This window comes from Ictalurus punctatus, chromosome 5 (assembly GCF_001660625.3).
Source record: "Ictalurus punctatus breed USDA103 chromosome 5, Coco_2.0, whole genome shotgun sequence".
In the NCBI taxonomy this organism is placed as follows: domain Eukaryota; kingdom Metazoa; phylum Chordata; class Actinopteri; order Siluriformes; family Ictaluridae; genus Ictalurus; species Ictalurus punctatus.
This window is the reverse complement of record NC_030420.2, coordinates 28,544,673-28,572,277: the sequence shown is the minus strand read 5'-3', so window position 1 is coordinate 28,572,277 and position 27,605 is coordinate 28,544,673. Positions and strand designations below refer to the sequence as shown.

The following is a 27,605-nucleotide window of genomic DNA, read 5'->3' as shown; positions in this document are numbered from 1 at the left end:
GTTTAATAGGTTTTAAAATAACTTTTTAAATCTTTGGCTTATATGGTAGACTGCAGTGATGGAGAGGAAATCACCACAATACAGTGCAGTACGAATAGCGAATCTGAGCCATTCAGAGATGTTCTGGTTGAACTACAGTAATCACAGCCCTTTTTATAGAAATAAATACATAATTGGACATGTTAAACAGTCTTCCTGGTTTGGAATAAAACCATTCCTGCAGATGCCCATCAGATTTTACAGTCGAGACCCGCAGCTCTTCCTGCGACTGCTGTCTCTCGAACTGTTCTGAGAGTCGTAGCTCTTAGTCCAAGTGTTCTTTAGTCTGTACATTCCTTCTACTGATCTGAGACTTGTGTTTCTGCCAACCTACATCTCCACAGGAAGAGGAGCAGAGCTCCCGGGCCAGAGAGTGGGAGAACACCAAACAGTGCTGCAGGATGTACACTCAGAGAGAGCGCAGATCTCTGGCTGCTTGCGGTAGAAGAAGAACAGCAGATTGGATTCAAATGGCTCAGTTATGAACTACAGCACATCACATAACACAAAGGCCTTAAACTTGTTATCAAAAGAGTCTCTGACCTTATATGTATTTATACCACAGTGGTGTTGAATTCTTGATTCTGATTGGTCAGAAGGTACTGAATAATTTTCTATAACAGCAGCTCTGACAGTAGTGCCAGCAGTAATTGTTAATACGCCACACCATAACTGGCTATTAACGCCTAATATTTTTTTTTTTTTTAAGTTTTCCGCCACGGGAAAATATTTAGAACGGAGGGATATTTATTTTCTTGGTAACAAGAACAAGCTGCGTCTTTTTATTTTTTTGTCCTATTAAATTCAAGAGAGAGAAAAAAGGAGAGGCTGGTGGGGGAATGACTGTTTAACACAGAAGTGATGTGTGTTTTCCACAGCATTAAATGTATCTGTAAATGGATAAAACGTATGACGTTCCATTGCTGTGGTAATAATGTGGTAGGAATAAAACACTTTGAGACATGCTGTTATGGGAAAATAATCCACTTTGAATCTTCACTTCGCTTCGGGTTGCATCACACCACTTGGTCACTGATTATTTTCCTATAACAACATGAAACCAAACACATCCTAAGACTACAGTCATTAGTTGTTGTATCTGGTCTTTTTTCAGGACACTAACATGTACCTGAATAGTCCAGAATCTGAACAAGATTAATCTGATGAAAGAAGACAACGCAAGGCATAATTTTAATGCTCATTAATCAGTATTGACACACACAGACAGACACACACTCACCCTGCACACAGACATCTGGTTGGTGGTGAGGGTGCCAGTCTTATCCGAGCAGATTACCGAAGTGCACCCCAGTGTCTCCACAGAGGGCAGTGAGCGCACAATGGCGTTTTTCTTGGCCATGCGGCGTGTGCCCAGCGCCAGGCAGGTAGTGATGACAGCAGGCAGACCCTCAGGGATTGCAGCCACAGCCAAAGCAACAGCAATTTTGAAGTAGTAGACGGCGCCGCGAATCCATGAGCCGCCGTGCACCGGGTCGTTGAAGTGGCCGATGTTGATGATCCACACGGCGATGCAGATGAGCGAGATGACTTTGGAGAGCTGCTCACCGAACTCGTCCAGCTTCTGCTGCAGCGGCGTTCTCTCCTGCTCCGTGGACGCCATCTCGTCACGGATCTTGCCGATCTCTGTGTTCACACCCGTGGCCACCACCACACCCACTGCTTTACCCGCTGCGATGTTAGTACCCTACATGAGAAAAAAAAAATCCAACGAGTTACACAAAACTGTTTTCAGAAGCATGTATTCCTTCGTGCTTGTTCTTTTTTTTTTTTTTACTCCAAAAATGCTCAGTTAGTAAGATCAGCCAGTGTGTTTTCTTTTTCTTTTTTTCCTGTATAGCCATTTAACAAAAGTAATACAAAGAAGTGACAGGGCTGCACTGATAACTAGCCGAAAGGTCAGCACAGCCGCTGTGTGATGGCACTCACAGAGAACAGCATGTTCTTCTTGTCCTGATTGACAGCTCGAGGGTCGGGAACAGGGTCAGTGTGTTTAATGATGGAGACAGACTCGCCTGTACACACAGACAGACAAAGATAGAAAGTGCCTATGTAGTATAGAAAGTATATGTATATAGAGGAATATTATGATAATAATTCATATTCCATATACACATATTCGCAATAAGCACATACACACAATCATGCTAACATGCACACATCATTCCTATTAAGTGCTCTGATTGCTGTGTTTGTTTATAAGTGTATATTTAGCCGTTTGTTACCCGTGAGGATGGACTGGTCCACTCTCAGTGTGGTGGACTTGATGGAACAGAGACGGATGTCTGCAGGCACTTTGTCTCCCACTGGACAGATGCAAAAAAAGAAAAGAGAGGGACAAATTAGGTCAAAAATCAGATTGTGTGTGTGTGTGTGTGACAATACTTTAAAATTCATGTAAAGACTCGAAGGCTAAAACCTTTTAGATACTTGTTAAACCATGACACTCACTTTATTGTTTGTATTTTTTTTTAGCATTTGATGGTGGAATGGTTCAAAACCCTTCATGAGACAACACCAAAATACAATAAATAGCTTGGTAGGTTGGTGGGTTGGTAGTAGGTCATGTCCTTGACCCATTACTAAATACAGAATAGAAAAACAGAAAACCTTGACCGCTGTCTCCCAACCATGAGCCTTTAATATTTAATAACATTTGTTCAGAAATTAGGCAAACAGTGCTAGCACTTCTTCTCAATCACAACATTCTGCCTATAACAAACTGTCTCCTTAATATTTTGGTATAACGCTATTATTTGCCAATATTTTGACACTTTCAAGAATTATATTGCTCTATGCGGCCTTTTAAAGAAATGGACTTTTTTAGTCCAACATGTGCTTGATTTTGCAAATGCAAACTGACTGATTGAGCATGTAATAATACACACCAAGGGAATACGGTCTCCTCAGATTCAAATGCTGTCTCAATTGCTTTGGCATTTCTATATAATGCATTCATTTCTCTTAAAGACACATCGCTGTCATATCTCAGGACATGAAGTATCCACATTTTCTGTCTCCCCTTCAAAAAAAGTTGAAACCCTACTCAAACTTTAAAACAGTCCAGTACTGATGTAATTTCCACACAAACCATGACACAACCGATCTGATATTCTGAGGAGATTTTGGAACAATGTTCTACCATGCTGTCCTCCAGATGGGATGAGGTCTCATCATGTACATCCTGCATCATGTGACCTACAGAAGAAGCCATAACCCTTGGACCCGAGTTCGTCATTGGTATCTGCAGTAGCAAATGAGTTATAGGCAGTATTTAGAGTCAGTGATTTCTGACCGGGAACTTTCCCTGCTTAAACCCGGACATAACTTTTGGACGGAAGTCGGTATATAATGAACAGAATATCTATTGTGTCATTTTGCTGATTTCAAAATGTTGGCGTAATCAGTCCATGTAAAAACGCACTCCAAGTAAAGATCATCTCCTTCCAAAGTGTCATAACTTATCTATGAATTACTCTTTTATGCATGAATTCTTTCCACAACCCAAGCAGTTGCAAAAGAATTAAGGACAAGATCCAAGACAAAGATATGACTGGAGAAGATTCCCTTTTCCGGACAAAAAAAAAAAAAAACAACAGTCCCATAATCTCACGCGCATTCCCCGTGCCCTTGAGCAGGAGAGAAGAAAATAGCATGGGAGCAACAATGCACCGGGCCAAACATGGGAAAACTATTTTGATCTGTTCCCTGATGCACCACCGATCAGGTTTAAATGTGGACGCACGAGAACAGCTGCCCGCAACAGGAAGAGCTGCAAGAGGTCAGAGTGTTCGGCTGTCAATCAAACAACCGGGGGTGAAACTGGAACTGGAAGCTGGAACAGCTCTCTGCACCCAAAACTTAACCATTATACAAATAAGCAGCAAACATGGAGAATGTGTAATGTAATTCAATAACACTGTTGTCCGCACGTCTAGGGTTCAACTGTATTGGCTTCTTAAAGGAAATCCAGCCACATATTTGATTAAAAAACATTACACATACATAAATCTTGTGATGTTGCTGAGATATACACCAACCTGTTTACTGCTTAACATTATATCAATCGGCGCCATTCCATCGAGGCTACTGCTGAATACCGTGATGTGACAAATGATGGACAACAACAATGGCTGCCTCGTGGTCTTGGCGCTGGCCACAGTGTAGGCGCGTGCAACCTGATCTTAGCGTAGCGGATTTACACACGGGGCCGCGTTACGTATCGGCCAGAGCTGCAGGGGCGAGGGCACCGGAGTACCAGTCTGGCAGCTCTCTTCTCAGAAAGACTTAATGCTGCTCAGGCACTTGTTTCAGCTTGCTAAATGAGGAACAATGTACTGAATGAAGGGTGCCACACTTCACTGAAGGTCAGCCGGCATTGTTTGCAGGCAAAGCGATTCCATTTCAGCGAGCAAATAAGGATGAGCGCATTGCGGAGGTCAGACGGGGTGTGAAGTGGACACGCTGTTCAACAGCTTCCTTCGTTTGTGGACATGATTTAAAGACTAGAAGTTTGAACGAAACTAAACCACAAGACGTTGCTCCCATGGTGCTGTACCTGCAGAGACGTCTGTCTTGTAAACGAATTATGGACTTGTTATACTGCACGTACATCATGGTGGACAACTCAGCCAGCAGCTACAGTCCTGTTCATTTAATTACACAATGTCAAAGGTCCTGAATGTTTTATAACCACCTCAAAGGGAATATCATGCTACTTTTTCAATGCAATGAGCATCAGTCAGGTGCCATTACACAGCAACACCTCAGGGCTCTATTTACATTTAATATATATTGGGTTTGGCTTGGAAAAAAAACAATCTCAGAAATAGACAAAGATCCTGTCTACACAGGATTTTCATATATCCAGAGACAGATTATTTAATATTAATGTATATGTAAATGCCCCCACAAAAAAATCAGATTTAAAACAAATCTGATCACTCAAACCACAAGGAGGGCCGAGAGAGGTTTTTAGTCTGATGTTTTACACCTTATTACACAAAAGGCAACACAGCTCAGGTTACAGGCTTTTGAATTGATACCAAGTGTCTGTCAACTGCTAGATTATTACATACTTATGTACATGCATCACTATTGTATATGACCAAATAAATCATTATTCTGGTAAGATTTATGCCCAGAGGCAGTTTGTCAAAGTTCTAAAATGAATGATGAGAGAGTGCTGCTGTAGCATGTCTACAGGCTGAAATATATCACACAGCCATGCTCCGATTTAAATTATGGCTGTAGTCTACACATTAGTTTTGTGTTGTATACGGTTTCTAGCTGATGATGAGGGGCAGAAATAGAACTCGAGCAAGTGAACATGAAAATTTGTACGTGCGTCAACAACACATGGTGTAAAAGGTCACATTGATGAACATGGTACTAATAATAAGCGAATATTATTTATTTATTTGTTTGTTTATTTTAAAACATGGTGTTATTTAACAAAGAAAAATGTATAACTGTTTTCTGTAAGGAGAAGTTTATTTAGCATTTATGAAAGGAGTCTCCTCAAAGAACGACTGTTTACAGCTGTCATAGCTTCATAGGGGTTAAGGCTCTGGGTTACTGACCGGAAGGTCGGGGGTTCAAGCCCCAGCACTGCCAAGCTGCCACTGTTGGGCCCTTGAGCAAGGCCCTTAACCCTCTCTGCTCCAGGGGTGCTGCATCATGGCTGACCCTGTGCTCTGACCCCAGCTTCCTAACATGCTGAGGTATGTGAAGAAAAGAATTTCACTGTGCTGTAATGTATATGTGATCAATAAAGACTTTATCATTATTACTGACAATAAATAATGAAGGCGGAACTCTGCCACGTGTTGGACCGGTCACACCATCCTACTGTTGATTATTTTCCTATAACAGCATGCCCCAAGTTATTCATTCCTTATATAACACAAATAACCCATAACCTCTGCAAAACTTAAATGTTTGACGCAAGTGTTATGAACTGATTTGAATATTAAACTCTGGTTATTCAGAGATGCATTTGACTATAATTTTTAATGCTTAGACTTAAAATCATATCAGCATACAATCACACCGGTCATGTGAATCAAGTTAGTTCCTTTATCACTTATGTTATAGCAGCTATAAACAGTCGTTCCCTCCCCAGCCTCTCTATTCTTTTTTTTTTTTTTTTTTTTTTTTTTTAAGTTATTAAGATAAACATGCAGGTTGTCATGTTACAGAGAAACCACACAGCGCAAAGTCCTCTATCCTAAAGACTTTCCCCTGGTGTATAATGTACTGTTACAAAACACTGACACTGGAGACTCCTTCCTTAAATGTTTTTCTTTGTTAAATAGCAAGATTTATTAAAATCTGGTTATTATTACCAGATATAGATTATGTGGAGTGTCTTGCTACTAAAGAAACAGGATAACAACTATAGACAACGTATTAGATAGAGCAAATGTGTTAATATAAGCCATTTAAATTACAGCCAAAACTACGGTCAGAGCTGCTGTTATGGAAAATTCATCGACACCTTCTGATCAGTCAGATTCAAGAATTCAGCAGCGCTGTGGTATAAGAAAGCATATGATTTGTTGAAGCGTTCCATTGCTCCAATCGCTGATCATCTACTGAAGAACCATATGCAGAAATATTAGCATGACCCAGAATACATCAGTGGTGAAACGCATTTTTTTTTTAACACATCTTGCACTTCAAGAGTTTTCAGAAGCTACAGTAGCAGCTTCAAAGCCTAGCCTGGCACAGTTATTTGCAGAGTGGCCTGCAGGTACGGGTCTGTCCTCCTCTCTCCTCCGCTTGCTGTTTAGCTGCTTATCCTCCCTCTCCACTTGTATATCCGCCTCCTCTCAGCTTGACCGGGCAGTTTGAGAGCGTTGAGCCCTCTAGAACACCTACACAGGACACACTGCATACCCAGAACTAGCACAATACTAAACACATGAGTCACAGACAGGTGCTGAAAAGAGGAGTGGGAGAAAAGGCCAAGCAAATCTATAGCTCCTGCCATATAAATCGATCATGTACACGATAACAAAACAAAAAAAACACGGTGTAGGTGACAAGACGGAACAAGACGGTGATAAGCTGCTTGGAGTTTTTACAGAGTTCCCAGCACTTTGCTTTAAATAAGCAGTTACACGGATCTTGTTAAGTGGTTTCATCTATACAATGAGAGTGAGCACTGAGGTTAAATAAACATGACTGCCACCATCTGCAGAGCGATGAGTGGGAACTCAAGCTCGAGAGACAAAACATCTACAGCAGAACTAGTTATGAAACACATGGGCGTAGGTAAAAGGTGGCCAGTGTCGACGGCAAGGATTGTCAACAAGTGTAATGTCATGCGGGAAAAAGTGAGTTTAGCTAGCTGAAACGGAAGAGAATTACCCACTGATTACAATGACTGATAATGAGCAAACGTAGATCAAACTTTTTTCTTTGCGCTAATGATATAAATCATTTGGAAGCAAACATCAGAGTTCTTCAGTTCATTATTGTTGGCCAATGAATTCACAATGCTAGCGTACTTCTTCAGTTTGCAGCATAAAGTTATGACTGTTTTGTAGCTTGTTCAATGAGAAACGAAAGGCCATGTGTCAACAGGTAGCTTAACCCTCCTATTATGTTATAGGTCAATTTGACCCATTTCCACATTTGAGATGGCTGAAGTACTGTTTAATCTCTCTTTTTCTCTTTGAAATTTTTGGACTTTCCTCATTTAGGGTCATGAACTTATACGCAAATATGTCTTGATAAAAGGTTTGCTGTTTTAAGCTGTTCTTTGCTGTTTTTGTGTGTATTTAAACTGTGGAAGTCATTTTGACTCATAACATAATGGCTGTAACTTTTTTTTCCCCCCAACATAATAAAGGGGTTTAAATTGGGCAAAAAAATAATTTTTTGTTCCAAATTTTGTATTTTTCCATGGAAAATAACGTGTTTATAGACGTTCGCTGAAAACCGTGTGTAGTTTTTGAGTGCTGTTTTGCAGGTACACTGGTGCAAAAACCTAAATATTGTCCTCAACATTTGATCTTATTATTATTTATCTCGAGTGCGTCGCTTACAATCTATTCCACTGACAAAATTATGTAACCTATGATCGGAATTTTGCAGCATTTCCCCCCAAATCCACCCCAGAACAAACAATGAATAAGAAAAACGCCAACAAAAACGAATACGTGGGTTTCTACATGTTCACGTGGATACATTTGACTTCTTTTGATGGCACTCATTTTGCTCACTGGTTCATTTCACGTTATATATTATATAAAGCTGCCATGTGATACTTATCAATACAAAAAAAAGGTGTTATCTAAATAAACTGAACTGTGATGTTATCATAGCTCAAATTTACCGCTTTCATTACATCCTTAGAGAAATCCACACCATACCGAAGTGTGCAGCTCAGGATAACATCTATACACGCGATAGGGTCATGTTCTTACCCACCGAAACTAATGGATCTGACTGATTAGAATCAGAAGAACAGAAGAAGACATCCGCTGCTTAGATACTCGTTCTGATGCTTGTAACTAACAGTAAAGTGTGCATTAGGCACCTGTTCCTTTCCTGTCAGCGATCAACGCCCAGAGTGCACTCATTCCAGCACAGCCATTTGCGGTTCCTTGCTGACAGCGTGAGGGCACAATACACCTGACAGCAGCCCCGGTCCTCTTCACGAGCCTCCTCGGTGGCGGGAGATGATTGCCAGCTCTGGAGCAATCCTGCATGCCGGCCGGCGTGTTTGGAATCTCAGCGCTCTTGAGGAGAGTAGGTTGGGCTTGTTGGCCTGCCTGGGACAGGAGGAGGAGCAAGAGGAGGTACCGTCCGAGCGTTTCCTTTTTCGGTCATGTCTCTGGGAGCCAACAATAGGAGCAGAACTCAGTGCTGTTATCAATCACAGGCTACAATGTGCATCCCACCCGGCTTGATGTGAGGGGGATTTCCTCTTATTCTCAACAGCTGTTACTAAAAGGCATGAATCAAATGCTTATAACATTTCCATTACATATCATAGTGTGCTGTATGACATATCGCCTTTCGAATCAGTTGGAAAGATGAGAAGACGGAGCGAAAGGTGTAGGATGGGTTATCCTCAGCTGTGGCCATTTTGTGCTTTACAACCACTATACATCATTAAATGAATACACAAGGCTGTATACAGAATCGATTCGATTGTGTGTTAATCACTTTGCGTGTTCATTTCTAACGGCTGATTCTGTGTGTATGAAATAAAACATAACAGGGAGCGCTGCTATAGGAAAAATAATCAGTGATGGAGCTACCGTTACCACCCCAAAGTTGATTACTTGCAAATGCAGCACATCCCGACGTGTTTTAGGAGTCTTATATCAGAGCGCTAATTTGAATTATTACAGAAGAACACATCATATATATTTTTTTTTATCCTTTTAGTTATGTTTAAAGACCTGGAACATCTGTAAAAACAAGTTCGTTCCAAAATCTTGTTTCCATTTCAGAAAATATAATATTACAGCTTTACCTCTGACGGTTTCAAAGTGCTGAGATTGGAGACTCCTTCCAAAAATAAACATCAAAGAAGACGTCACCATAGCAACAATGTTAAACACAGCCAGAGAATCCCCTGTGTGACTTGTTCTTAAAACAAATGCATTAATATAAACCTTGCTGCTGGAAATATGGTCAGACCTGCTGTTATAGAAAATTAATCAACACCGTCTGATCAATCAGAATTTAGAGCTCAATGGTACAGTGGTATAAATATTACTAATCCTTCTAGACATGACAAGAGAGCATGAGGTTTGTGCATAATTTACTACCCAATATGCACCTAGCAGGCTACATGATGACGAGACTTACACGTACACTAAAACACACACGACCGTGTTAGGTGCCGATGGTCAGGACGGATTGTGCTGTTTGTAATTGTGTTCACGGTCAACTCTCTTACAGTTCTACAATCCCTTCCAGACTGCATCCTGAGCGAGCTAGAAGGTGAAAAAAAAAACAAAAAAAAAAAAACGTGACGTTATGAAATCCTCTCCACATTCGGCCAAAAGCCCCAGGTGAAAGCCTCCCTCCCTCTGAAGTCAATAATACATGTGGGCACAGTTCACTGTCACTGTTCATCGTTATCACTGTGTTTACCAACCTAATTGTCAACGCTGTGCAAGAACGTGTTCAAGACGTGACGGATAAACTGGCACATTTTAAGACCACAGGGGGATGACAATGAAAGAAAATCCAAAAGCCAGAAATCTCTCACCAGGTTTCGAATGTGCAGATGCCTGGAAACAAAACTTCACATCGTTGAAGATGATTAAAACCGGCAGTAAAATTAGATCCTCTCTCCAATACTATGGGTGAAAGCAGATTGTATGTCAAGTCTGAACACTGAAGCTGATTTCTGCAATTTTTACTCTACTCATGGACATTCTTTTTTTTCTGCAAATTATTTGTGCAAGCACAAAGATAATCTGGCTGTCATCAGGAGAAGCTGACAACGTTCTGACCTGTGGTTATCTGTATCAGTGATTGACATTGCCATTGTATGTTGAGATGGACAATATGGTAAGAATATCATATCACAATATGATATATTTACAAAAAATAAAAGGGGCAATCCAATTATAGCTAGATGTTCCTCTGACTAGCGATGTCGACGGTAGCTTAGACTCTGCCTTAGTAAATAGTGTGTTTATGTTAAGCTCTAGTGTTGATATGAACTGTTAGTGAAACATGGAATAAAGAAGGGAATGAAGCACAGATGAAGAGAGGATTGTCAAAAGTTGAAGAAAGAATAGATAAGGAACAACGACAACGTGAAAAACAGTAAGGAAGAAAGAAGAGATAAGATGAGATAGGAAGAACATTAGATAAGAAGAAACGAATAGAAATAAAAAAAGAGGGAGATAAGGAAAAAGGAGAATGAAAAAAAGATTTTGAAAAAAAAGTGATGGGGGGGAGAGAGTGAGTGCGCTTGCGCTGTGTGCGAGTTTTAAAGCGGAGCTGCTGATTGGTCGACTGTGAAGCCCACTGTGACGTCATCAGTTGGAATTGACACCGTCGCTGTATTTCATTGGGAAAATCTCATGCTGCGTCCCGTTTCGTCTACGTATACTATGCACTGCAAGCATGTACTCCTTTTGTGACGAAAAAGGACAAACATTTGAGTGTGTAGCAAAAGAGTGCGCAAGTACTGGGACACACTAACACATCGTTTAACGAAAGAAAGCGTTGTTGCCTAGTTACTCTTCGTTGCATTTCAGATGGTCCTCATTCATTATTCCTTACTTAATTTATACCATATAATTGAATTTACCATTCCTTTGACTGACTTGTCCACATTTCATTTACGCCTCTCTAAAATACGCATCATCGAGATTACACTCATCCGCTATGTTTGTAGGTTGAATTCGATGAAGCAAACCTTCTCCCTCGTGCAAGGAGTTGTGGAAAATGTTAGCTGAAAAAGTGTCCACGGATCCACACTTTTCTACCGGAAAATCGACCGGATATAGTAGACCATCCAGGTACCCTTGGGATACTCATTTATATATACTACCATTTGGGACAAACTAATTCTAATCTCGGATACTATTTAGGACGGATACCAGGCAAATTGGGACGCAGCATTAAACTTGAAGATTTAATAAATTCTAAATGATGCCTCACACCGCCAGGGTTGGGGGTTTGATTCCTGCCACTACCCTGTGTGCGCAGTTTGCATGTTCTCCCCGTGCTGCGAGGGTTCCTCCGTGTACTCCTCTCCGAATCCAAAGACATGCATGGTAGGCTGATTGGCATGTCCAAAGTGTCCATAGTGTATGAATGTGTATGTGATTGTGCCCTGCGATGGACTGGCACCCTGTCCAGGATGTGGGCAGTGGTGGCTTAGTGCTTAGCGGTTAAGGCTCTGGGTTACTGATCAGAAGGTCGGGGTTCAATCCCCAGCACTGCCACTGTTGGGCCTTTGAACAAGGCCCTTAACCCTCTCTGCTCCAGGGGCGCTGTACCATGGCTGACCCTGCGCTCTGACCCCAACTTCCTGACATGTTGAGGTATGTGAAGAAAAGAATTTCACTGTGCTGTAATGTAATGTATATGTGATTAATAAAGACTCTATCATCATCATCATACCCCAACTTGAGCCCGATGCTCCCTGGAATAGGCTCCAGTTTCCCCACGACCCTGAAGGATAAGCGGTATAGAAAATGATGGATGGATAAATGATTCCATAATCCTCACTCAAGAAATAATAAGACAAAATATGACATAATACAGTACTCAGCTTGTAAGCACTGTAATAAACAGCACTCTCTATCAGCATTCGTAGGTGCCAAATCCGAATCCTTTCTGTGAGTCAGCTCAATTTGACGCAAGAGTCGAGTCTTTCGGCTACCAAACGACTCACTGTCAGTTTTTTCTCTAGACTGGACATGTGACCATCGATCGTTCTTCTTTGCCTCGGTATGACTGATACTGTTTCATGAAATAACATTGCGCTGTATTTATAGAAAATCTATTTCAATATTTCAGCAAGACACTACAAATTGACAAATGCTGTACGAGATAATGTGTATTGTTCCTGCTACCTCTGTCTGTGCTTCATTAATAGGATTTCATTCCATTTATCCTGATAACTGATCGCCTCTTCACCTAGCAGCAGAGCAGCGGATCATCATTCACACTGCTGAATGTCGTACAAACAGCTCAGATGTTGAAAAGAGGTTTCCATGGAAGCATTTGGATTAAATTACCCTGCAAGATTAACAGCTTGTGTCCATCTACATTAAAAAAAATATACATATCTATATACGTGATTCAGTTCTCACTAGATCTTCACTTAAAATGTTCCATATCATTAATAGTCTGCTTGTCTACTTTGGAACATTGCGAGGTTGTTACAGTAATTATCCAGTCACAACTGCAATTATAATTCTGTCACACTCTGGAGACGACGCTGACATTTGTGTGGACCATCCCTCACGTCACACAATGCAATACTCCAGTATGGCAGTGAGGACAGAGGACACGGGGTGATCGGGCCTCCATGAAGCGCTCAACACCTGTCATCTTCACTATTGTCACTGTGATCTATACATAGCACGTTCCATGATCTCGCCATGCCGATAAAAATAACATTGACCACTACTTTAGAACAAAAGAAGAAGAAGGGAAAAAAAAAAAAAGCACAAAGAGAGTTAAAAATCCTTTACAAGCTCTGCCAACAGCCCACACTCGTACTCCAAAATTTCGAAGCCTGGTCTAACAGGTTTGTGAAAAATATACCACACGGCACAGTGAATGTAAAAGCTGGCCTGCTTCTACACACAAAATTCTCTTGCCAAACTTTTTCGAAGTGATAGACTTGAATAAATCAAAGCCTTATTCCTCTTTTCATTCCAGTATGATTGTGAACTCTTCGGCATTTCTGCACATGTGGAGAGGTGCTGACTGAGCAGAGGGCTGTGTGAACGATGTGTGAGCACTGTGTGTGTGTGTGTGTGTGTGTGTGTGTGTGCGTGAGAGAGAGAGAGTATGAGAGGGAGGAAAGATAGGCTGAGAGCTCGTAGGAAGGACAAAAGCTGTGCTAGAGGCATGTAATGTGGAGGTGTGTGTGTGTGTGTGTGTGTGTGTGTGTGTATGGCATCTCTCATAGTAGTTAATCAAAGCACAGAGAGGCACACAGCACCCTGCATTCAGAGCCGTCGTTACATAATAAGCTATTTAAGAGCATGTTTAAGGAATTGCATGAGTTTTTCCCTAATAATCAACAGTCTTACCAGCTACCTCCACGATGTCCCCAGGTACGATGTCTTTGGCCTTGATCCTCTGCACGGCCTTCCTGTCCTGTCTGTAGACTTTCCCCATCTCCGGCTCATATTCTTTAAGTGCCTCGATGGCATTTTCAGCGTTACGCTCCTGTCAATTTTTCGAGGAAACAAGACACAGGGGACGCTTACAGGCAGGAAAAAGGCTGTCTGCATTAAACCTGCATAGACACTACGATCTCTGCTTGAGTGATTTTCGTGCTTATGACTGCGACACCAGATCTTTGTTGGAATTTCTGTGAAAGAAAAGAGCTTTTTTGGCAAGATCCAAATTTGAGACGCTTTATTTAGCTTACAGGTTCAGGAGGAAGAATCAGATCTCGATTTATTATAAATACAAATCAGACAGAAAAATCAAGGTGCTCCATTTGTAAGTACGGAGGTTTTCCAACTGTGAGGGAAAAATATTTCTAGACTAAGTCATTTGTTAAAGGTGAAGTTTTATAATTAAAAAAGGTTGCTAGATGTATACCAACCATATATTTGTGTGTTTTAAAAAAGGAAAAAAACTAAAATTGTTTAAAATGTGTGTCTGCTTTATATCAGTACTACTGAAAAAAATAAATAAATCAAGTGGACTAAGTAACCACATAACCAAAGAAACAAATGGACTATGTAAGCACATGTTAAAGGTGCAGTCTATAATTTTAAAAAAGTTTCTAGATGTATACTAACCACATATTTTTGTATACGCAAATCTGCTTTCAATCAGTGTTCATTGAAAAAAAAAAAGAATCTCCTTCATAAAGGACTAAGGAAACACTTGTTAAATTTTGTCTGTAATTTTTAGAAGTGCTTTTGACCTATAATAATGACATCTTCAAAGACACTATAAAGCCCCATGAAATCAAAATGGAAGTTTTGTGGCTTTTAGTATGAATATGTTAGCCTTAAGGTTATCTATAAGCTAGTGTGCTCCAAAACAATGACAAAATTTGCATTTAGAAGATATATTTGCATTCAAAATGTACAGTCTCTCTCTCTCTATCAACACGGATCAACATTTTTGATGACATCATTCAGCACTTCAGCTTTCCATCAGATTTTCTGTCCAATCAAATGCTCTTTAGAGTCTGAAGTGTCCCGCCCCAAACATTATAAAAATCCATGGTTGTGGCTGTGAGGTAAACTAAACGCTATTGGCTATTTAAAAAGGGGGAGGGGCCACTCGATTTGTCCCGCCATGACTTCCAGTTTCAGTGGAAATCAATCAAGACACTTCACAGGGACTTTAACAGTTTTGTGATTTGAAATATTGCCCCGCAAAGGATTGGTCCAATTTCTTCATATAAAGCTGTTTAAAAGCTCTGTTTACATTTTTCTGTCCCTGAAATGAGCTCCAGCCCCAACTGAACACATCACTTTAAAACTCATATCTAGTTTTGAAACAGGGCATGGGGCTCGAAATATTACAAACTGTGTAAGTGTGCAAGAGAGTGCAACTTTAGAAATGAATTAAGTGCCAATATCAACTCACCTGCCACACACCAACAATGGCGTTGGCTATAAGAATAAGTAGGATTACAAAAGGCTCCACGAAGGCTGTTATTGTCTCTTCGCCCTCCTCAAACCAGGCTAAAACCTAGAGAGAAACACAGAGAGATACCGTATTCATACTGGTGTCACATGACTAAAGTTCCTTTTAGACTGTCATTTCAGTAGTCTTTTAATATTTGTACTTGCCACATTGTACATGACGATCTCAATAAAATCTTGTCTGAAGTGCAGTACACATTATATATATAACGATAGACCCGTGATTAAAGAAAATTCAATTCAATTCAGTTTTATTTGTGTAGCGCTTTTAACAACGGACATTGTCCCAAAGCAGCTTTACAGAAATATATCAGTTCAGGACATACATTTTAAATGTATGAATTTATCCCTAATGAGAGAGCCAGAGGCGATGGTGGCGAGGAAAAACTCCCTGAGACGATGTGAGGAAGAAACCTTAAGAGGAACCAGACCCAAAAGGGAACCGGTCCTCATCTGTGTAACACCGGACAGTGCGATTATAAATCAATAAATCCCTTCTATAAATGTGCTAATACTACATGGTCAAATTTCATTACAGTTTTTACATGAAGTCTGTTTTGTTGAACTTCTCCACTGTTCAATGATGGCGACTTGAGTGCAAAACTATTTGTGGTAATTGTAGTCCTAAGCCATCACTGTTCATATGAATCGAGGTCCAAAGCTATCTTCATGGTTTTTCAGTGGCAAGATCCTCAGTAATCTCAGTGATCTTTAGGCTGCACCATGTAGGGCCACTCAGCAGCAGCATGTGACTTCCAATTGATGAGAACTCAAACCAGAAGTAGGGCATCAGGATGGATCGGGCGGGTCCGGAGAGCAGAACGGGTCAGGATCACTGGCATCTCAGTGACTACATTCTGCCGATGTCATTAATTAGCATGATTCAGGTTTGTCCAGAAAATGGTGTAAGTACAGTAAGCTTGCGGTAATACGGATATTCTTTTCTGTCCATTAACATTTCGCCATGTTACTACTTATCCAGAGAGTTTCATAATCCCACGTTGCTTGAGATGAGTGTTGTAGCTGCAGTCAATCTCTGAGGTCATTCTTTAATAAACTGTCAGCATTTTGTCCCCAGCTGTCTTCGGTGACAATGGCACAAAATCGGACGCTAGTCAGCGTGTCACGTTATATGTTCTAAGACCGCCAATCATACGTCGAAAACCTCGCTTGAGACTATTATTTAAGTATTTAGTGCCGCATTTCCTGTGACTAAAGTAGAAAGTCTGTAGTGTCGCAACACTGCAGAGATTTGTTTTTCTCTTTCCAACACACCTAATTCAGCCTGTGAAGGGCTTGCTAATTAGCTGATGAGTTTTAATAAGGTGTGTTAAATGAAGAAATGAGGTCAAACGCTAAACTCTGCAGTGCCGTAGCCCTCCAAAAAAAAAAAAAAGCTGGAAAGTTGATATAGAATCCATAAAGCTATGAATTCAGGCTCTTGTAGAGACTTGCTACAGCACCACACACACACATATATATACCTATATATACATACAGTATATATATAAAATCCTGTAATCACAATTTACAGCCTGAAAAACACTATCTGATGTTATTCATGCGTTTCTGATGCGTGGCCCTGTGCTGTTTACATGTCCATCTTGTTTTTAGATGCTGATATCCAGCTCCAGACTAAATACATACAGTTTAGGTTTAGTAATCCACTTGTCTGTTTTAAAGGTGCCAAACATTAAAGCTCAGCATAGCAAGCCTACAGTACTGATTGCACTCCTGAACTGTACCCGTTTTTCAAAAGCCTTTTTTTTGTTGTTGTTGCTGTTTTATATGCGTAAAGCCACCATCTGCAGTGATTCATCCCTCACTGGAAATGCAAGGCAGCCATCAGAGCATGACCAAGCCGATCGGCTGACAAGTCACACAAAGCAGCATCGAAATTCTGTGCTTCACAGGAGAGTGCCGCTGCTGCAGTCTGGCTTCCTTCACTGTCCTAATATAATAAGATCATGTGTACATTCTCTTGTCTTCTGGCTAAATTACAGACAAAACGGCTACACTGAAACTAAAATCTGCTCATGTAAAAATATATATATATATAATATGAGAATAAAAATTAGATTTATAATATTTGGGTAAATCCTATTTTATGCAGCAAGTGGTTATTTTAACATGATATGTACTTAGTATTTAGGACGTGACAGTTTAATTGCTGTAATATTGCTTTTGGGCAATTCGAATATTAGGTCCATTAGGCCAAACATGTAGGATTATATTTAGTTTTATAGTTTTATAATTTATAGAATAGTTTTCTATAACAGCAGCATTGACAGAATGTTTCTACAGTTTCTATGGTAACAACTTACACAGGAACTTGTAAACATTATCATAAACATTAATAAAACATGTGGATAAGGTCAGGTTTTCTGTGAGAACACGTTTATGGAAGGAGCCTCCAGCACTTTTTGTCAGAAGTTGTTCCATGACGGTTTCTTCAGTGAACTCTCCAGGACGAACGACTTTGGTGCCTTGTTGTTTCTTGATAACAAGTTGCATTTTTTTTTTTTGTTTCTTATTACTTTCATAAATAATAATACAAAAAAAGAGAAGCTGGTGAGGGAGCAACTGTTTACAGCTACAGAAACAAACCTACTTTGCTGATTACCCACAACATTAAACGTATCTATTAACAGATAAAAAAAAAAAATAAAAAACGATGTGCCATTCTTTAATCAATATAAAATTGTTCGTTTTAGCGAACTGCTGAGTAAAATAGTCGATTTCGGGGTGATAACAGTAACTTCGCTTTTGCGTCAGACATCACACCACACACTGTTGATTGTTTTCCTATAACAACATCCCCTAGTGTTTTATTTCTTATTTGGAGCCATTGCATCTTTTTGTTCTGAAGCTTTCTACACATGCTACACTATACTAAAATGTAGATTCAAAACATTCTGTATCACATTTACAACACTTCCTAGTTTGATTACAATTGCATTTAGGTTAAAGTTGACAGTATTTATACTTTTTCTTTTGATACCGAGTTTTGTAATCCATTCGATTCAATTGACCAATCAATTAGGGTTATAACTATAATAGCATAATTATAAGTATAATGATTATAATGTCATTGTCTGTAACATAGCCAGGGGTCTATGGATCCCAATTCAAGCATCATGGACCTTAGTAACCATAGGATATGCAGGAGTAATATGGATACCTGGCAAAAAAAAAAGAAGTCACAAGCAAAGTTGTGGAACATTGTGGAACAGCAGCCATCATCCACATGACCCACACTCTGGCTGCTTAGTGGTATTGGATAATATTTAGTACTGGCCAATGGTTAATACTTCCACCACTGGACAATTAATCCAGCTGCTGGAACACCCAACATCCCACTGAAGGTCAGAAGCTAAATTCGTCCTGCAGCGATACCCTCGGGTCTAATGTGTCCTGGGAGAGCTGTCACACAACCAAGCCCAACACTTGCTATCTCTACTGTACACTGCGTAGTGGGCATCTGGCTCGCATGCCTCTGCCTGCTGTGATGTAGCAAGCGGCCCACGCGGCCATTTGGTTCAGAGTTCACTACACCGCACGCGCTCACAGACTTAACAGCTTAACCGAGCATTGACCTCGCTCAGACCACAAGATACACAAGTGCAAATCAATCACCTGATCTGAAGATTTCTTCGAATAAAAGCAAATAATAGAGCATTAGATGGGTCTACCAAAAAAAGAGGGGGGGGGGGGTGGAGATAAAGATACATGGAAGAAAAGAGAAAAGAAGGGAAAAGAACAAAAGACAAAAAGGAAAGCAGAACAATACAGAGAATGAAAGTGAAAAAGACAAAAAAAAAAGAAGAATATGAAATGAATGAATAAACAACAAATACATGGGAAAAAAAAGAAAACAGAGAAAGATAGAAACAGTAACAAATGAAAACGAATACAACCAAAAAGAAAGAGAGAGCAACAGAGTCAGTAAGAAATACAGAAAGACAGACAGAACAACAGACATAATAAAAAGGAAATGAAGAAACAAAGACAGACAGAAAGGAACATGGCTTTACACCACTTCCTCCAGGAGCATTTCAGGCTAATGAAAGGAGTGTTAACACGTCAGAGCGAGACAGCAGTGTCCGGCTCACACGCCTTGTCTGGTGGATAGCGACAGACACTCGATCGCAGTGAATGTCGCTCTCACCATTCCTGAGCAGGAGCAGCTTTCTCAGCTGTTTAACCTCCTGATCTGTGAGCAACTCCAGACACGGCGAAGGCATGAGAAACATACAAGCCATCTGCACCTCCACATGCGATCATGACCGCAGGAAAACACACAAAAACACACCGCACACACCCTACAAGTCTGCTTTAGCAAATACACGATTTTAATTTGAGCTGTTTTTTTTATATACAGAAATTAGAGACTTTGATATCTGAATGTCTTTAACAAACAGATTCTCACTGATTTCCGATAATTCTACTTACGAATGATATACAAGCTGCAAGCAGGAGAATCCGCACAAGTAAATCCTCAAACTGCTCAACGACCAGCTCCCATAACGACTTTCCTAGGGGACAGGAGAATTCGATGAGCATCCGTTTTAATAAACTGCAAAGCTATTTATTTAACACCATTTTAAATAAATGCGCTTATTAACAAACAAGATAATTACCTATTTCAGCGGGCAATTCTGCACACAGTGAGAAGTGAGAAGAGAAGAAAAGAGAAAAGTTCATTACAATATTGCAAATACTTCCAACTAAATACTCACATTAGGCTTAAACAAATAAGGAGTGTTTATTACATTTACTAAGTAAAGAAAAAAAAAACACAATGGGATCTGCTTTTATAGGAAAATAATCAACAACAGTTTGTTATGATGATGATGATGATGATGATGATGATTACTAGTGATTATTTTCCAATACCAATATACCCAGAAATGATTTATTCCTCTTATCCCACAGCAATTTGTCAACACTAACATCCATCTTTCCATTTTTCTATCTATCCATTCAATTTCTATGCTGCTTATCCTACACAGGGCTGCAGGGAGCCGGGAGATTATCCCAGGGAATTTGTGGCACAAGTTGGGGGATAAATAGTTGTTCCCTCACCAATCCCCTTCCACACACATTCACACGCTAAGGACAATTTGGAAATTTTGCCAACCAGCCTACAACACGTGTTTGTACTGGGGGAGGAAACCAGAAGACCCAGAGGAAACCCCCGAGGCACAGGGAGAACATGCAAACTCCACTGACACAGGATTCAAACCCCAAACCCTGGTGGTGCGAGGCAAACCATTTAACCACTGTGCCCCACCTCAACAGTAACAATTTACATTCATTAATGAACGGTTCATGGTACTTTTTATCCGTTGTGGAATGTCAGTGAAAAGATTTCTTGATTGCACTTACATTAGAGCAGCTATAAACACTCGTCCCCTCTCCAATTTCCCATCTATTCCCTCTTTTGAAGTTACAGTATCTAAAACATCCTGGTTGGAGATTCATTCTACTCGTACTGTCTCAGTAATGTTATTAATCAGACTTTCTCATTTCTTCAGCTGAGAAAGGACACTTCACTGGTTTAAAATAGAACGGTTTTACGACCTTAAACAGAATTAAAACGCAGTCTAAACTATCTGTTATCACATTGGTATTTGAGGAATAATTCCTTAAAATGCAACTGGGGAATTCCTTAAAAACATTTTTTTTTCGGGATAGGTCAGGAGGTAAACAAAGTCATTCAACTAGTTTTGATATCATAAAAATGTACTAAGCCTGAACAGTCCACATTAGCAGTGATAGAAAAAAAAAAAGAGTGCAAAGTACCTCATAGAAAGTTATTATAAAAATGGTTACAAATATATTTCTTGATTCTTTAGACACTGTTTCTTGGAATGTTTAGGAGAAAGCAGCATTTCTGGGTCCATGGATACTTTCTTCTCATCCCTATGATGCCTTTTGCACTGTTATATCAAATTAGCTGAAGCCAGTCAACACAGCTAACGCATTTACAGCTTGTATAGATTTATATTTAGCCTACCGTGAAATATGGCAGAGTCTGAGTATGAGTCTGAGGACGCCAGAAGGGACAGAGAAAGCAGAACGGCCCAAAGCCGATGGAAATGTGTTGCTTCAGTCTGTTCTGCCATCAATGACAACTCAACTCACAATGACACTTCTTCAAGAAAGCAAAGTGTCTGGACATGAGACAGTGATGATACATTTCCAGTTCGAGTAAAAGCTTACAATCAATGTTCTCCCTGTGTCCTTGTGGGTTACCTCTGGGTTTTCTGGTTTCCTCCTACCTCCAAAAAAACAAAGAAACATGCCAGTAGGTGGACGGACTAAAATAAATTACCCCTAGGGTGTCAATGAGTGTGTGTACGTGTGTGTGCCAATGGTGTCCTACGATGGACTGGCAACCCATCATGGGTGTATTCCCGCCTCATTCCCAGTGTTCCCAGGATAGGCACTGCATCCAGTGGGACTGAAAGTGACTGAGTGAGTAAGATTCTTAAAGTTATACGGGGACACTTTCTATTTCCATTTTCTATTGTTAAGATTGATCAGGACATAGGACTTGACAGGTAACATGACACGACATGCTGTGTGTTTGTTTTGTTTTATTAAGTTCAAAAGAAGAGCGGCAGGTGAGGGAAATGTTTACAGCTGCTATAATGTAAGTGATAACAGGAGCGAACTTGTTTCAGGCGTGTGACTATAAACACATTAATACAACGTATGATATGTTCTAAGTAGTAAGGATAACACCGCTTTTTGCCTTGGGCCGCATCCATTCTTTTTATTCTTTGTAATTTTGCCATACAGCCCACCCCTGACCATACAACACTCAAAACAGCATCTGACATGGCTGACTTTCTATTAAAATGACTAATGTAATGCAATTGACATTAACATAGAAAATCATTTAACTTTAAACGTCACTGGTCATTTCGATTTCAGAATTAGCAAGTGTTTTTCTGATTTCAGACATCAAACTGTGCTTAATAACATCCATCCATCCATTTTCTATACTGCTAATCCTACACAGGGTCCTGGGGAGCCTGGATCTTAAATCCCAGGGAACTTGGGGGACACCCTGGACAGGATGGGAAATGCCAATCAACTTACAACGTATGTCTTTGGACTGGAGGAGGAAACCGGAGTACCCGGAGGGAACCCCTAGCAGTCCATGAGGACGAGATGGATTGTAGTATTTAAAGCAGCTGGAGGCCACACCACATACTGACTGTTACTTTTGATATTGACCCCCCCCCCTCCCCCCGCCGCCTTTATTCAGGGACTCATTAATCCATTTCTGTTCGTCATATGTCTGTGAAACTTGTTCAGTTTATGTCTCAGTTGTTGAATGTTTTTATGTTAATACAAATATTTACACATGATAAGAGATTTGGTAATAAAAGCAGTTGAATGTGAGAGGACGTTTCTGTTTTTTGCTGAGTATATATATATATAAAACAATTAGATATAAGCTGACATCATTTAACATTGTTTTTTAAGTTACTGAGATGTGGATTAACTCATTCAACACCAGTGACCGGTTAACAGGGAGTACAACGTTGATAATAAGTACGACAACTTCTATAACGGTTCATATCATTTTCAAGCACAGTGAGCGGACCCCGTATCTATATGTTATGAGCCAATGGAGGTCCCTGGACGCTGCTTTAATATTCACTGCTGTAAGGGTTTTGAAATTTGAACACGTGCTGCACAATATTTCTGGATGTGGCTCTATATTGGTGAATTAAAATAGTCAAAACTAGTGTAGTTTCATTTATTTAACCTTTATGTCCTGTTCACATCTTAGCAATGGATGTACAGCTCATTGTTTCTATTGACTTTGTGCAGCTCAGACAGATAATAATATCGGAAATGACCAATGTTGGATACATCTATGTATTTGGGAAACAGTACAGACACACAAAACCAATTGTCTTGCCTGTGGTTAGTCCTAACAGCGATGTGTGTAATCGGGTTTAAGCGCAAAATAAAGCTTTATTTGGAGTAGATTAGTTTTAGATGGTAAGGTATTACTGGAGTATTGTGGGATTTTAGTCCTGTCCAAATCTGAGAAAGAAATCTGTTATATCCTGTGGAATTTTCTTCAGTTCTTTTTTTTTTTCTTCAGTATAAACACATTCCAGGAAGCAATCTTATCTATCTTCTCCAAAACAAAATCAAGTGACAAGCGAGTTTAAAATGCACAACAATAATGTACAGTACATATAACTATATAACTATCTATCTATCTATCTATCTATCTATATATATATATATATATATATATATATATATATATATATATATATATATATATATATATATATATATATAGTTTAACAGGACTTTTCAGAGAAGCAATGCTTCAGGGTGTTTTAATTAATTGAGTTCCTAGCACAGCTATGGCCTACATACATGTTATGGTAAATGAGACCTTTTAGCTGTACGCATGTTTGCACACATGAATCGAAGCTGCCTTTGCGTAAATGTGCGTTGTGGTGACATCACATGACATGTCTTGGCCCAAATCTTCGGAAAAGCTGTGGTAATTCTGAACAATTGCGAGCTCCCGGGAAAATTGCTGTGTTTCCTTGATTTCGCTTTAATTTCTGTGATCGCAAAATCTTGGCGGGACTGACTAATCAAGGTCAAAACAATCAGCTTGTATTAAAATGTACCTAGTAAGCATGGAATTTTTACTGTGACGAGCATGCCTACATTGTGAAGACACTCCCATTTCGGTCATTTCCAATACAGAGATCCCGTACGCATCAATCATAATTACTACAGACGTCCTATGGCAACATGACTTAAGAGCGAGATGTCCGGAAATGTATCATTCCATCTGAATACTACTTACGACATTGACTGAATGTTGATTTCCACTAATGGGTCAGATTGAACACAAACTCTGGATTAAAATGGACCAAAGAAGACTAAACGTGCTATCACTGCTGGCCTTTTAGGCAGCTCGGGTGAGAAAAGTGAAAAGGTGAAAAGTGACGAAAGCAGCCAGTGGCCCACGATAAGACGGGCCTTCCTCTGAGCAGAACCGAGACTGTTCAAATACGTGAGTATTTTATATTCGCCTTCTCTTACTTTTATATCATTTTGCACTAATGTGTTTTTTGAATGGTAATGTCAACACTCTATATGTTTATTATCATTGTATGTTTACTGTGTATGTTTAGCGTCTGGTCTTGGCTTGACGACAGGCATCCAACTAAGAATTTCATTAGACTGTACAGTACTATGCATACGACAATAAAGCTTCAAATTGAAATGAATCGTATACGTTGGGTTGCGAGCTGGTCAGGGCTCCGGGCACCGGTTCACGCATAGCCGGGTGGACAAAGCGGCCCAGGGCCTACGAATCCATCCATGGGTATAACAGACGCACCAAAAGGTACATTTGTGTTTTTTTGTTTGTTTGTTTTGTTTTTTCATGTTCGATGTAATAAATGAGTCAAGCACAAAGTTTCATGTTGAAGAAAAAAAAAAAAAAGTAAAAAAACAAAAAAAACAAAAAAACATTTTGAAGGTTAAATGGGACAGGCTAGAATCAAATCAGTGACGTGTTACACATGACGTCACTACGCATCCGTTTGTAAAATACTGTAATATGACAGAAAAAGGCGGAAAAAAGGGCGTGAGTTATGACGTCACTACATTCACAGGTTTACAGACGGACGACAAGTCGGGGGAAAACACCGTCTCGCTGTGCTGTCAATGCGCAGTGTTTCTGAGATTTAAATGTGTGTGAGGTCGGGGTCTAAAAGCACCTACGTACCGTTTGGACCCCACTTCTCTCTCTGGCGTTTGACCTGGTCCAGCGCCAGCCCCGTGCTCTCGTTCACGTTCAGATAGCTGTAAACTTCCTCCACGCTCTTCATGTGAGCGTTCTCCATGGCTGAGAGTGAGAGTGTGTGTGTGTGTGTGTGTGTGTCAGGACTCAGATCAGGACCAGAAAGAAAATCCTTTCCTCCAGGAGAGAATCAGAAAGCGCCGTGTGTCTCTGCGCGCGCACAGAACATTTAGGTTAGCAGCGCGAGACGGCAGACAGACGCGGATGAAAGTTGTGCAGCTCAGACGGAGGAGAGATGCGGAGGGTTTCCCGGGAACCTTATCCACGGGTGGGTAAAAAAAAGAAGAAGAAGAAGAAAAAAAAGGCTTGTGTTTGTTTCCCCGAAGAGGTTGGAGCTGAGAGAGAGAGAGAGAGAGAGAGAGAGGGAGAGAGAGAGACGTCCTCGGTCAGTAGTACATCACATCCACTCAGCCCGAGTGCGCGCGCGCGGTCTGTCAGGAGACGAGTCTCCGGTGAGTCCTGCTGGTCAAAGGCAACTCGGCGCCGCGTTTACTCTTGTTTTATCGCGTGGGCTTCGCCGCGGACGCCCCTCCTCGCCGCACGCGCCGCACACTCATTGGACAAGGTGGGGCGTTCGGGGAGCTCGTGCGACCAGCCTTCAGTGACTACCACACAGGGGTGCGTCCCAAACCGCAACTTATCATCCTGCCTACCTCACTATGAAGAAACAGGTCCCTAGTGAAGTGTTTTGTTTGTTTGTTTGTTTGTTTTGTATATACCAATTTTCAGCCTGATTTTCCTATTCCAGAATATCCTTTGGTCGTGAGTTGAGATTGTTGTACTTTGTAAACCGTATTCAGAGTGGATTAGAGTCACACAGGGCGGTGGGGGAGTGAATTTATTACCTAAGTATCTCTGGGTATCTCTCAAGTATCTCCATTGTTTCAGTCATTTTTTTTTTTTTTTAAATACAGACATCTGGAAAGATTATGCTGTATTTTAAATTCTATGAAAATGATCCATCCATTTTCTGTACCACTTATCCTACACAGGGTTACAGGGAGCCTGGAGCCTATCCCGGGGATCTCATGCCACACAGCGGGGGACACTCTGGATTGGTTGCCAACCTAATGCAGGGCACAATCTCACACATAATTTGAAAATGCCAATCAGCCTACAACAGATAACTTTGGACTGGGCGAGGAAACCGGACTACCCAGAGGAAACCCCTGAAGCATGGGGAGAACGTGCAAGCTAGGTTTCACTAGGTTTTTCTAGCTGTGCCTGTGGTCATTTTTTTGCACACAGTTAGCCCATTCAGCCACAAGACATGTTGGTACGTATATCATTACATCCTATAAGAAAGGAGGTTTTCCACTTCTTTGAAAAATAAAAAAAAGCTTTTTTTCACGACTACCATTTGTTGTGTTGATCTTTGCAACTAATGGAAGTGTTCGCAACGTCTTTTATAATAACTTCCAGGAGAACATTTTTTTTTAAAGCATTTATATCTTGAAATTGATTCGCCTATACATTCAAGTCAGAAATTATACATAGAACTTACAAATGATCAATCGCACACAAGCATAGAAGTAAAATCATACTTATGCGTTACAATTTCAATCTCATGGCCAGGCTAAACTAAATCATGCGTGCAGTCTCGTACATTGTTCACACTAATGAATAGGAAAACGGTATATTTGTGGCCTCTCCAGTGCGCCGTACAAAACCAGTGAGCAAAAGTGGGAATGTTTAAAAGATGCAGCAAAATAGCTTTTGCACTGTAGACCTCATGACCCCCTGGTTCCTATTTTTAAAAGCTGCTGTTCCAGATAGGACTGTCAGGCATGATGCCAAGGAAGAGGACACAACCTATAGTTCTGACCAGCAAATATTGATCAAATAGGTCCACTGCACGTCAGTAGATCACCTGGATACCCACCCAGGACAACCTCTCCATTTGTTCCACTTCAAGACGACAGTGACGATTCCAAACGTTGACTGGTTCGATGCTGGAATTTTTGTTGACTTTCAGTGGAATTAAATCCAGACTATATTAAGCTCTTTAAACAAGCTTTAGTAGGAAGATGGTATATTATAGCATTGCATTCCTGTAACAATTCGGACATTGCCATTATAATTACTATGGGGTCAAACTCATGGTATGATAACAGTACAACCCAACACCGTGGGGTTTAGTAAACCACAGTATAAGCATATTTACTTCAGATTTGCAAAGAGGTTGCCATAAAATACAAATTTCTCTGATGTTCACCTCATATCATCATTGGTTTAGCAAACGCTTTATGATGTCACTTAACTGCCTATACTACTTCAGTATACTATAGTGTTATATCTCTGGTAATACCACAGCTGTATTTAATTCTCTAAACACATTG

General features: G+C 40.4%; 1 protein-coding gene across 1 annotated transcript in view; it reads right to left on the bottom strand.

The window, feature by feature from the left end:
* Positions 1–25,726, bottom strand: part of atp2a2a (ATPase sarcoplasmic/endoplasmic reticulum Ca2+ transporting 2a) — a 37,430-nt gene extending 11,704 nt beyond the window's left edge. The window contains exons 1-8 of the mRNA XM_017468345.3: positions 25,192–25,726; positions 20,039–20,056; positions 19,851–19,933; positions 15,340–15,444; positions 13,815–13,953; positions 2,283–2,363; positions 1,987–2,072; positions 1,280–1,744 (exon numbers count right to left, since the gene is read on the bottom strand). Coding sequence (XP_017323834.1) covers positions 1,280–1,744; positions 1,987–2,072; positions 2,283–2,363; positions 13,815–13,953; positions 15,340–15,444; positions 19,851–19,933; positions 20,039–20,056; positions 25,192–25,309 — 1,095 coding nt within the window. The 5' untranslated portion in view covers positions 25,310–25,726. The remainder of the gene's footprint in view (positions 1–1,279; positions 1,745–1,986; positions 2,073–2,282; positions 2,364–13,814; positions 13,954–15,339; positions 15,445–19,850; positions 19,934–20,038; positions 20,057–25,191) is intronic.
* Positions 25,727–27,605: the final 1,879 nt, after the last annotated feature.